Raw genomic sequence first — 12,243 nt, forward strand, 5'->3', positions numbered from 1 at the left:
ACTTTTTTTTCCAAGCAGAACTGTAATTTTTAAGTTTTTTTTTTAGTAAAGTCTTTTTAAGACTTTGATAGTAAAAGCTAGAGTGGAACGTGTTGCTCTAAGACTTGGCTTAATATAGAATGAATTCTCTTTCTATTACTTCAGTAGCATAATAACATGGAAACAGCACTAGTACAATTATTCCTTGCTACTGTGAACGAAAAATACTTCTTGATGAAAGTAATTGCACATTTCTCAGCAACTGTGTGATGCTCCTATAACATTCCTCTAGAATAAAACCAAGACGACCAAGAAGTCACGTCATGACAAACCCAAAATATATATGCTCTTAAGAAAAGTTGTATGTTAGAGATATTATTGCACTACTCCACACACCTCCCTCTCCTTCTGTAGTGACCATCATGGTCAAGTACAAACAGGCTTTTGATTTTCCCTATGGTGTCCTTCTCCACATGGGCTGTGGATCTCATTTCCTCAAGTTTCTTCAGAGTGTCACTGCACTCACAGATCGCCGATGGCTTCCATGGCTAAAATTGTTAGCATTATCTTTAGTCGGTTTGCCACCGTGGTGGCCAGGACTTGTTACCCTGCTGGGTACAAGAGGGTAATGGCCAGAGGAAGGTCCTCCTGAAGAGTCTGTAGCAGTAGCTTCTTCCTCTGCCCACCTATTAAAAAAGTAGTAGCCTTCTTCAAGGGTCTGCTTCCTGAGAGGATTCACTTCAGGGGCAGAAAGTCCCTGACTTTCTGTGTCACCGTGAGACGTAGCTGCTGCTGCTGGATGTAAAAATGGTGACACACATAAATGGCTGATATTTTGTTCAAAATCATCATTAGATGCAGGCGATGCTACAGGTACACCAGAAGTAGTTCTTTTTCTTGATCTCAATTTCTGGATTTCAAGATCCTGTTGCCCTTTAGGAAGTTTATCGAGTTGCTGTGCTTTCAGAATCAGAGATGCCTCAAAGGTTCCTCGTAGAGCTAAAATAAAGAACCTGATGAAAGAGGAAGAGAACAGATTGTCTGACCTGTGGGCTCCTTCCATAATTCACATCGCATAACACAAATTCAGATGCTAATTTTCCATTGCTCTACAGGCATCTAGTAAACAATATACCTGGTAGGTGGAAGTTGGCTCCTGGATCTTAATGCAACATGCAACTATATGCTTACTTTGACCTATATAGAGTCAACTACATGTATATAAATACTAAATAGGTGATAATAGAACCTCTTGATTGCTGAACAGTGCAAGAAAGATGCACAGAAGCTCACCAAGAGATTATATTTATACCGCTAAAACAGGCTAAAAAAGTGAATTGAATTTGATAGATAACCCAAAACAAGAAATTTAAAAACCTCAGCTTGTAGATTTGCTCAGTTAAAAAAAAAAGTGTCCTACCTGCCCTTTGCAGGACAGAGAAATTATATAACTATGTGTAACGTGCAGCAAGAGAGCCCATATCCCCTCCAAGTCATGTCAGATTTTATGAAAACCAAAGTCTCGTTCAAAGCAACTTTCTAATAGGATTTGATTTTTACATAGATGGCCTCAATACGCATTTTAAAACAAGCATGGGCAGTCTTGAAATTGCATTAAGAAAGCTACAATCTTCACATCCTGCTGCTAAATGTATGCGTAAATAAGTACAACAAGCTTAAGGAGCCTTACAAGCCACACTAGATAGAGAAAGGGCTTCTGAGGCAATGGAATTCCCAGGCCTGTCTGCACAGGTAGGCGTGGATGAACACACTTGCTGCCCCTGTGCTCAGGCTGGTCAGTCTCAGAGCATCTGAGGTCTGGGAGCCGCGCAGCTGCTGGTTACAGCTGGGCAGCTAAGAGCAGAACTACAGAGACCCCACGCACGTCTATGCAGATCTGCTGTGGGTCCTACTGTCCTCTGTCTTTCCCCTCAAGTTGTCCTCTACATCTTCTGTGCAAGTTGCAGGTGGACCAGACAGAGGGACAGAGAAGGGAAGAACTGTGTCTTCCACCCCATGCATGGCTTTCTCTTGCTCCTTCCCTTCCCACAGTCACACAGAGTGCAAGACTCAATTCGCTCTTGGGCCTCCAGGGCTTCCTGACTGGGGTATGTCTGGTTTGTATGCTGAAATCCTTCAAGAGACACAGTACCGTCCCTTGCCAACGAATGAACCTGAAACCTGCATCTCTCTCTTCTTCTCAGACTTGAGGGTTTTAGTACCTAATGCTGTGCAGTTTGTGTCCCAGATCAAGGTTCGGAGGCAGTTTCGAGATGCAGATGCACAGAGGACACACTGCAAAGTCCTGCTGGACGGTGCTCCAGAAGAAGCCTGCACACAGGCGGGGTGCAGGCAAGCTCCCCCAGAGCACCTGCAGTGTCTCAGAAATGTCAGCTGGCACAGAAGGCAGCAGCAAAAGGAAGCAGGGAGGAGAACAAGGATTTTCACAAAACCCCTTAGAAAGAAACCAGAATCTCAAGGCTCCAACTGGTTTTGGAAGGAGATAGGGAGCAGGTAGCGTGGTGAGGTGAACCAACTGAAACATAAATGCATTTTAACGAAGGGTGCTTTCACCACTGTTGTGGTATGCTGACACAGCTAAGTTGTAGCAGAAGCTGGGAGCTGCAAACTGAGGATCCTGCAGGAAATAACCTGGGGTACCTAAGTGAAAGAACATCAGATCTCCAACTCTGGAGATATCAGGACAGAAATCTTTAAGCTCAACACCCTGCTGAGGCACCAACAGTCTTAACCTTGCTGAACTCCCAAGACGAAGATGCTTCTCTAACCACGCGTTTGATGTAGCTCTCAGTAGAAAGCTTATGGCCAAAAATGACACTGTGAATGAGGGCAGAGACGAAAACAAAGATCACGCAGGAGCAAAAGAGACTGGAAAAGTATGCCCTGCCTAGAAGATATGAGACCTTACTCAAGTGTATGTTGTTTATCCCGACCTATATATAATGAATAATTATATAATGAAACATGAAATCACAAGAGCATCTCAACCTGAATTGGTAAATAATAACAATTTGAAGAAAAATATTTTCTAGTCCTGAAAGGTTCCTTTTCAGACAAAGTTAAGGCTCAGATTTTAATGCCTTGAAGCACTTAGAAAATCAGATGCAAAAAATATTTGCCTGATTCTGACAATACCAGCGTGCTGCACTACTTCATCACAATTAGGACAGAAGGAGACTAGCAAGATAGTCAAACAAACACACTTCATTCATTGTCCGAGCACAACTAAAGCTTTTCAGTAAGTGGTGCAACTCAGACAAAGCACATCTGCCTAAAGAACGGCTGGGGTATTAAGCACCAGAAGTAGTAAGGTTGCCTTATACATACATGGGAAGAGAAACATGATGTTTTTCAAATGAGGTTTTTTTCAGCAACCTATCAAAATAATTATCCTTCACCAAATATTATTCAGCCTCAGTTAAAGCTATCTTTAAAATATCTGATTTTTTGCGCAGAGTAAGTTCTGGATGCAGAAAATTATTTTATATAGAAACATCTTCTTAAATTTAGCTTAGTGGTGCACCGTAATGTACTTAAGACACAGAATACATTTTGTAACTCCTGAAGCATATAGGAATATTTTGAAAACTTGCTTTCTTGTCTTGATCAGCTCAACAACATTGTGTTTATGACAGTGAACAATTCTGATGTACCAGTTGCACTGGTAAACTTTGAAGCACCCTAGAAAGAAAGATTTTCCCAGTGGGAAAACAGAAGCAGTAGATATATAGTGACTTATCTAGGGTTACGTAACTCAATAAGCTAACGGTTCATGAACTGGAAAGCTGAACCCAGGCGTCTGACTTCCACTCTTACCCCAGTGCAACCAATGCGTCTGACATATCTATACACATCATCACTGTTACTTCACTCCAACACCTACAAATCACCAAAACAAAAATTGAGAGGAAAAGAGTGTGTCATTCAAACCTTGGCAAGAGCGCGATGACTGGGGTAATAGTACACAGCAAGTAGAAGGTGGGGTCTGAAAGCTGTTTCTCCATAATCCAGTAGGGGTTGGTGGGAGGGTTGCAGACCATGCAGGTGGCGTTGTAGATGAGAGAGAAGACGAGGTAAAACACCACACTGCCAATCATCGTTACCAAGTGGAACAGGGTCTGTAAGCAGAATTGCACAAAAGGACAGCGATGCTTGTGAGACTCTGAGTGTAAGACAGGAGGAACAAAGATGGATCGGAAAGAACTTATCCCATAGTCCACACTGCTGACAAGTGCAGCAGGAGAAATACCTGGGCTTACAAAACAACAGTGACAGTGAGTACAGTTCTAGAGGAAACACATCCTCATACATTGGAGTATGTAAAAATTGTTTACTGTGCTGTCCCAAGGCACAGAGGAATCAAATTCCACTGCTCTGCACATGAAGGTATTATCCTGATAATCAGTTCTGGCACATGGTGAAATCTCAGTGCATCTGTCACTTTTTGTGACCCAGAATTCAGGTAAATGACTCTGAAAGACAAGGCCAGGTCTACACAGTCTGCTATGTTCACAAAAGCAAAACAGCCACGTGAGCAGGACAGAGGACAGGTCAAACACTTACCCACGTTCTCATTTCCAGAGCCTGGTGCAAGAGAATGGTCAGGAGGGAGATGGTATTGATGGGGTTTCCAAAGGAAAACACATCTATGTCAGAGTCCTCATACATCTAGGAAACGGGCAGATAGACTGTGATGAACCTTGGCTATTCAGAAGTGAATTTTTCTATTTTTTAAGGAGGATAGGGGAATATTAATGGCACTGGTACTTACCAAATAGGGGACAAAGAAGCAAACAAGGCTCTGATAGAAGGCATCCAACATTGTAATAATAAATGTTGACAGCTTGTATATCTGCAGGAATTTATAGATAACAGTCGTTATGATTGGACACAAATCTCTAGTCTGTCCTGCAGACATAACTGCTGTCTGTTTTTCTTCCGTTCAGATTACTGACTACAGCTAACTGGTCTTCCTTCATGAGTAAATGCCTCCTGAGCAGCTACTTTAGACCAAAGGTTTATCTCTGAAGAGGCATTTTCTCCGTGTAGACTAAAGACAGACCTTAGGAAGATTAGCCAGTCAGCTAAGGGTCTTAAAAACTGGATGTCATGAATGCCACATCCTTCCCAAAAGGAATGTTTCCTCAAATTCTTTTTCAAGCAAAGCTCTTCCTAGAGCTATAGAAATGGTAAAAAAAAAAAAAAAAAAAAAAAAAAAAAAAAAAAAAAAAAAAAAAAAAAAAAAAATCCTTTCTGTTAAGGTTCTTTCCGTTGAAATATCTATTTTGTGCCATTTCAATTTGACTACTTGTCATATTTAAACTTATCTAGTGACCTGTGAGGCCAATTCAGTCAAAATGCCAAAGCAACAACAGTGGCCTCTTTGAAGTGGTAAAGAACATATATTTTGCATATATGTGATGTCCAAGAGCTCCTAAGAAAAGTTATGGCAAGTCCTACACAGAATCCTCAAAGTCTGCACTCCCTCGGCTAGGTGTTTCAAAACATCATTAAGCACAACATGAACAGCCGGTGTTCATCAGTTCTGAAAATCACAGTCCAGGATAATGAAAGTAGGGCAGTTGGGAGGAAAAGGAGAGAGGAGCATTCCTGAGTACCCTGCAATTTTACGATTTTAAAATGAAGGTCACTTCAAATTTTACTTAACCTTTTCATAATTTCCTAAGATATTAAGGCAGTTTGGGAATAAGTGCTACTGTGCTGCATGTATATGCAGAACCAGGTATGGTTTGTGTCAGTGTGTGTGTGCTCCTCGAAAACATGCAGAGAATCAGACTGGTTCTCTAAACCTGGCAGGAAACCTGAGGCGAAATCATTACATTTTTCATGTATGTTTCCTCAGGGTTACTAATAGTAACCATCAAAGTCAAAGTAGTAAACAAATGAAAGAGTTTATGCCTGGAACAGCCTAAACACCAAACTGTGACAAAATCCTGTATGTATTAGCAGGTGTATTTCTGAACCTGAGAGTAGGAAAAAAAGAGTTGGGTTGTTTATTGATTTAAGTGTTTGCGTTTTCTTGTCACTTTCTGCTGTGATCTTTTTAACAAGCTTTTCTTCTTCAGTAGATTGAAACTGTTTGAAGCAGCAAATCTGAGCAGAGTTTAATCAGGGACCAGCTAAACTATTTTACCCTCTTTTGTTACATTTATCATTCTGTTTTATTTATTTCTCCCTATGCCTTCACTGAGGCAGTTTCTGTATGTGGAGTGTATGTATACACACACACACACTGCTCCATCGTCTCCTCTTCTGATCAGAAACATCAAACACACAGCTGATTCACCAGCACATCACTTTACTTATTATAATGCAGCATGCTGGTACCAAAGTGGATTGCTCCATATATCTCATGGCAGAATAAACCTTCCCACTGACATCTACCCACCGTGACCGAGCTCCCAGCCTCACTTCAGGAAGCGACTTCAATTATATATACCTTACCAGTTCTTCTGAGGCTACAATTGTACCTTCTTTTAGTGGACATCAGTAAACTAAAAACCATAAATGAATCATTTGGTTCCAAGTAAGTCTAAACTCAACTCTTCCATCTCTCCTCACAAAACCAAAAAAAACTGTGGTCCTTTGGCTTATCAAGCAGTTATCTCAGAAATCGAGACGTATTTCAGAAATCAAGACATACCTCTGAATTTTGTCCGTTCTTGTACAACTCAGGCAAACCTAGAAGTGTTTCTGCAGAGACATCTCTATCCAGGACTCCAAAGAGAAGAGGGGGCATCGAGGTGAAGAAGAGATTGAAAAAAATCATCTGCCAGTAATCAATCATTGTGCTGCCTGAGAACCCACAGAAGAACTGGTACCAGAAGAGCAGGCTGACATAGCTCTGTGGAGAAGCAAATACAAAGACAACATCATCTTATAAACCGAGCTGTGGCTCCCCACACGTGCAGAAGCACGTCCTTCATGCTGATAGGAGTTTGCTTCTCTTCGGGTTGTGGGAGTCACGAAGCTGCGCCTTTCCCGTGGCCTCTCCTTTCGTTCTCTTCCACTCCCCACGCTGTTCCCTATCACAGCTAATCTGCACCCTTTAGTTTGGTCTGTGTCTCTCATAGTTCCACCTGAGAGGTTTATGTAATGTGCTGGTTATTAACTAAGCCTCCCAAGAATACATCATTTTGGTTAAAGGTACCGTCAGTTGTGCGCTGCTTTATTCCACAAAGCAGTATGTCTTAAGGGTCTACGCCACACTGATCCACAGTGATACAGCTTTTTAAAAGCCACTAGGTTTCTTTAAGAAAATATCAGAAACTAATTAAGTAAACTGTTCACAGCTCTGAGCACCAGATTTTAAAATCCTTTTACAAACTGATTGTCCATGCAGAATCAAAGGCCTCCTGCTCCCTAATGGTATTGAGGAGATAATAGAAGAGCAGCATCCCAGTCTGGAGAGCTATTTCACACTGCAAATAAATACGCTTTGGACTTTAAAAGGATGCCCAGTCAAGAAAAAAGAAGCTTCCATTTCCACTACAACTTTTAACAGCAGTAAGAAGTAATCCGTATTTAAAATTATTTAACCCCCCTCCCCGCCCCCAAATGGATACTTTGAATTCCAAGTAAATAGTCTTTCGTTCTCAGAGTGTATTTCATGTCAAATGGACTTGTTTGCACAGTCTTGTAGAAACTGTATTACTATCAGGTTTTTCCACTTTACATTATTCTTCAATGCACAGCTCATTTGCATATACATTAAATTTTTAATAAAAATGCCAGATATGAGTGCATCATTACTTGAAAGTGCTTCGTATCAGATTAAATGCAAAAATTCAGAGGTTTCACAGGCAACCAATTCATAGTGCAGAGTCATCTTCTATATTCTCGCACTAATAATCTGCTCTTCCTTATGCAAATTTTATTTTGAGGCTCATGGGTATTAATAATAAAAGTTTCTAAGCCTTGAGTTCTTTTTCCCTCTGGAATAATGCTATTTCAAAACATATTTAGAACCCATATTTTCCTCAATGTTTTATGCAGAACATTACCAAGAAGGAGGTAGCGTACTATAAACGTACAAAGTGAAGAAACAGGAACTGTAGCTTCATAAAAAACCCCAGAGTATAACTTACAAAAACTAATTAAACAAAACCACTCACCCCTGGACTTTACCTGTGCTAAGATGAAAAATTCCAGAATTTTAGTAATCTTACCACATTTTTGTAGAAAAAGTAAATCACCATCTTTGCCAGGCGAGCATAACACCAATGTCCGTGGACAAGAAGCAGTTTTTTTAGGTGCTTAAATCGGGTTGTTGCAAAGTCACTAGCCATCACAGCCTTTGGTAAAAAGAACAGAAGTTAATTTACAATATGTCTTTTCCCCACTCAGTATAATGAAATTCAATTATCAACATTGAAGTGAATTTCTACTACTGAATATTGCAGAAAAAACCCCAACATGATTAAATAGCTGGAACTTCCTCTCTCTGCAGAACTCTCCATCTTAGGAGAATGAAGGAGGAGGATGCATGGGAAAGAATCTGGGGCAGAAAACACTGAAAGGGAATCAACCGAACCTGGAAATGCTGTGGCAGAGATGATTCAGGAACCAGATGCTAACCTAACACTGGACAGGCAGCTGCTAATTTTCCAGGCTTGTGAGCAAACACATGTTCATCCATGCATGCTAATTGTTGGCTCAAAATGCTCTTTTTCGGCTGGATCCGTAATTATGAACTGCATATTAATTTATGTCAGGAACAATGCCAACTTGCTTTTTTAAGATGACACTCAAGAGTATAGGGCTGCTATGAAACTTATTAAGCGGCAAGAGACCATGTGACAAAAAAAGGAAAGGAAATAAATTGAGGGATACCTGCATGCCTTCTTGGCCAGATATTCCAATTCCAACATCAGCTGCTTGAATCATACTTACATCATTTGCACCATCACCTAGAATGAAGACAGGAGGGAACAATAAAGGTACAAGAAAGGGTGCTTAATACAAGCTGCCTATATCAGAACAAAGAAAATATCAAACCAGGAAAATAACCCTAGCTATGCTGATAAACAAAGGCTAATCTCTACTACCCGCATCTTAATGAGGGTGACTGACACTCAGCATCAAGCAATCAAGACCTCTAGGCCCTGATCTCGGTTGGAACATCATCCTTCCCAGGAGACATGAATCCACCAGGGCTAAGCCTGACATTGGGACCAGCTGGGCAGTGGCATGGGCACCCCTACACCATCTACATCTGCGTTGTTTTGTACGTTTCTGCTTGGTGAACTCCATCTGCTCAGCAACATGCGTTGCAGCACCCTACTTCACTGCATTCCCCAGATTGTGATACATTCGATTGCAGCTGACAACGTAGCAAGCTAGTGTCAGGAGTTAATCTGCTCGTTTCAACTTGCAGCAATGTGTTAAATAGGTAACCAAATTTCCACGGAAAGAACAGCCATGGTTGTTGCCTGCAATGTGGAAATTGAGAATTTACTCAGCTGGTGAAGCAAAATAAATGAAGTGGAAGGCTGAAAGCTGTATTTTGAATGCTAAAGCAAAGCAAGAAATTTTAAAATACATCAGGCTCTTCCTTTTCTGCTCGGTCCACAGAGGTGTATTTTTTAGTTTTAAGTCATAAAAAATAATTCTTCAAGGATTTTAGTGCAATCATTTACCAAAAGCGGAGCAAGAAACTCAAAGCATTTCTCATTATTTGGAGGTAAAAAGCAAATGAGTCAATGCCTAATACCACTCTGGGGGTAACTGTTTTCACCAGTTGGAAAAATCTGTCAGCAAAAGAGCTTTACAAAAAGACAAAGCAGTGACTAGTACTGACTGCTTTCCATGCTCAAAGAGAGGCGTTCTGGGGGGAACGTGGACGTTTTTTGTACTGGCGCGCATGGAAGGGACTGCAGGGAGATTCTGAATGTGGATTGCCTTCATCTTGACAAAACTGGGGCCAGATTTGCTCGGTAAAGCTGAAGAAGGACTTTCATATGTTTTTTGATGAGGAAAGGCTACTCAGTGCTATTTTCCCACTGCATCTATCTGAGGCACAAGAAACAGCTCATACAATATATTCCATACATTTCCATAACTCATAAAGAAAGAGTCTGCTTCCCCTTTCTCCTGCGCGATTCAGAATGGAGGTACCTATTGACAGGGTCATCACTTTAAGCTGCCCCCGGACGAGCTTAACCACCATGCTCTTCTGAAGCGGGGTGGAACGGCAGCACAGGACCGAGCGGCAGTGCTTCGTCAGCGCCAGGAACTTCTTCTCCAGCCCACCCTGGAAGATAATGTTCAGCGTCCGTCCATCAATCACCAGTCCGAACTCAAGACTGGGGGGCTCAGAGGCTGAGAAATATCTTGGGATAATGCCAAAAAGTTTCGTCCGTGGTTTTCCAACCTCATAATTCTTCCTCACCTCTTCCAAGGTTAAATTCAAGAGAGATTCACAAGTTTCCTGTGAGAAAACAGAAGCGGTTCTAGAAATAGTTATCTCCATCTCCCTTTACAGCCCAGCACCTTACAAAGGTGTGTTTGTATAATCATGCCACTGTGTTTAAGCCTATCAGACAAACATTAGGGAAAACTGATTGAGAAACATACTGATTCACCAGCTTGGAGATTATTTCAACTACGTCACCAAATCCTTCAGTGAAAACACTGCACATCTTATCAGCTAGTTAACTGAGGTAAGGAATTATTTTAAGAGGAAAGAAAATAATCTCCACATCAGGAGTACAGATTTGTACTTGTAATACTAAGAGTTCAGAAATTCAAAAAAATTCCTTCTTTTTTCTAAAGGAATTTTAAAAAAATCTCATTCTGATATAAATTATGTGAGATATTGCAGCATTTGTTTCCCCCAGAAATAAACTGCAATAAAGAAACAAGAGGTTCAGGTTTTTTCAGGGTAACTTTGACAGTCTGGCCATTTCTAGGTCACAAATCAGACATGTGTCACAGTTGGGGACAGAAATAAAGCTTCATATTGCCCAGCACTCAGCTCCAAGCACAAACCAAGCCTTTCCCTCTTAGCACATCTGCCTCATTGTGTACTGAAGTCCCTTTTTAGATGGAAACAGCCAGAATTAACTTTGTATTTGATACAAACAGATTTAGGGGGAGCTCTCTTGCCTCTCCCATAGAGATCTCCTAAACTGGCACACCACTATCAGAGAAAACCCAGAACGAGCTGAAAGTTATTTTGCTGCCTGTTAGCACTAAATGTCCTCCTTCTGCGGCATGGCCCTGCATACCTGAGGAGCTAATCACTCCCCTTTCTACCTTTCTGTCAGCTTTATTGAGTGATGATTCAGTTCTAAAATGTTATTTTCACTTTATGTTGCATAAGGTACATGTGTAGGATGTTTGCAAGATTTAAATGACACTTAAGTGGGAGGTTCTGGAATCAACTGTGTCTCTGACATCTAATAAAAAGCTGCATCTAGGCTGCACGCTTAAAAGCTCTAAAAAATGCTGAAGTACCACCATCTTTCTGTGAACAAACCAAAATCGTAGTGGAAACTCCTGGTTTGCCTTGGCTTGCCTTTTTAAATGAATCTCCCAAAATACCTATTTGCGTTGCTTCTTCCTGGAAGATATTTAATTTTTGGTATCTGAATAAGCTGCTGGGCTCAGAGAGTCCCTTCCCACTGAGGCCAGTTTGAGAGTTAACTTTGGCAAAATTAATGGGTTAAACACTTTGTATGCATTATTTCTTTTCCCCCCACTGCTGCCATTCGAAAACCCTTTCAAAACCAGTGTCCTTGGCTTCATTTTGAAAGGAAGGGAACTAAATCTTATTGTGGAGCACCTCCAGGTGCCCACTGAACCGCACGTGTTCACAAAAGCACCCGTAGGTGCGCACCTTGCGTCTGAGCCTGGATCAAGGGCCCTATAGGGTGCTATGGGTAAGTGCACGAGCCTGCGCTCCCCGGAGCCAGCGTAGTCCCGCCTGCAGCATCACTTCTCTGACAGAAACCATCTTCTAATTTCCATCCTAAATATATTCATTCCGCCTTCCGTTAAAGCAGATATGCGTATCAAATGAAATTACACATTGAAGCAAGGAACGTATTCCGTGCCAAATTCCATATCATTTTTGCATGCTTCCCTATTTCTGTGACATTAAAAGAGAGAGACATTTGCATAGGATTTTATTCTTGTTTGGAGAGCTACTGACTGCGGACAAAAGCGGTTAGAAAGTAGGCCATCGAAGGGCTCTAGACAATTGCCTATCGTAAGGGAAAG

The 12,243-nt window shown here is 41.3% G+C and overlaps 1 protein-coding gene across 1 annotated transcript in view; it reads right to left on the reverse strand.

Annotated features, from left to right (window-relative positions):
* Window positions 1-484: 484 nt before the first annotated feature.
* The window catches only part of ATP10B (ATPase, class V, type 10B), a 49,859-nt gene continuing 38,100 nt past the window's right edge, over window positions 485-12,243 (reverse strand). Inside the window, exons 15-22 of the mRNA XM_010142413.1 lie at window positions 10,138-10,450; window positions 8,854-8,930; window positions 8,190-8,315; window positions 6,665-6,865; window positions 4,772-4,852; window positions 4,564-4,668; window positions 3,931-4,118; window positions 485-992 (exon numbers count right to left, since the gene is read on the reverse strand). Of these exons, the coding sequence (XP_010140715.1) occupies window positions 485-992; window positions 3,931-4,118; window positions 4,564-4,668; window positions 4,772-4,852; window positions 6,665-6,865; window positions 8,190-8,315; window positions 8,854-8,930; window positions 10,138-10,450 (1,599 nt within the window). The remainder of the gene's footprint in view (window positions 993-3,930; window positions 4,119-4,563; window positions 4,669-4,771; window positions 4,853-6,664; window positions 6,866-8,189; window positions 8,316-8,853; window positions 8,931-10,137; window positions 10,451-12,243) is intronic.

This window comes from Buceros rhinoceros, unplaced genomic scaffold (assembly GCF_000710305.1).
Source record: "Buceros rhinoceros silvestris isolate BGI_N320 unplaced genomic scaffold, ASM71030v1 scaffold16228, whole genome shotgun sequence".
Taxonomy (NCBI): domain Eukaryota; kingdom Metazoa; phylum Chordata; class Aves; order Bucerotiformes; family Bucerotidae; genus Buceros; species Buceros rhinoceros.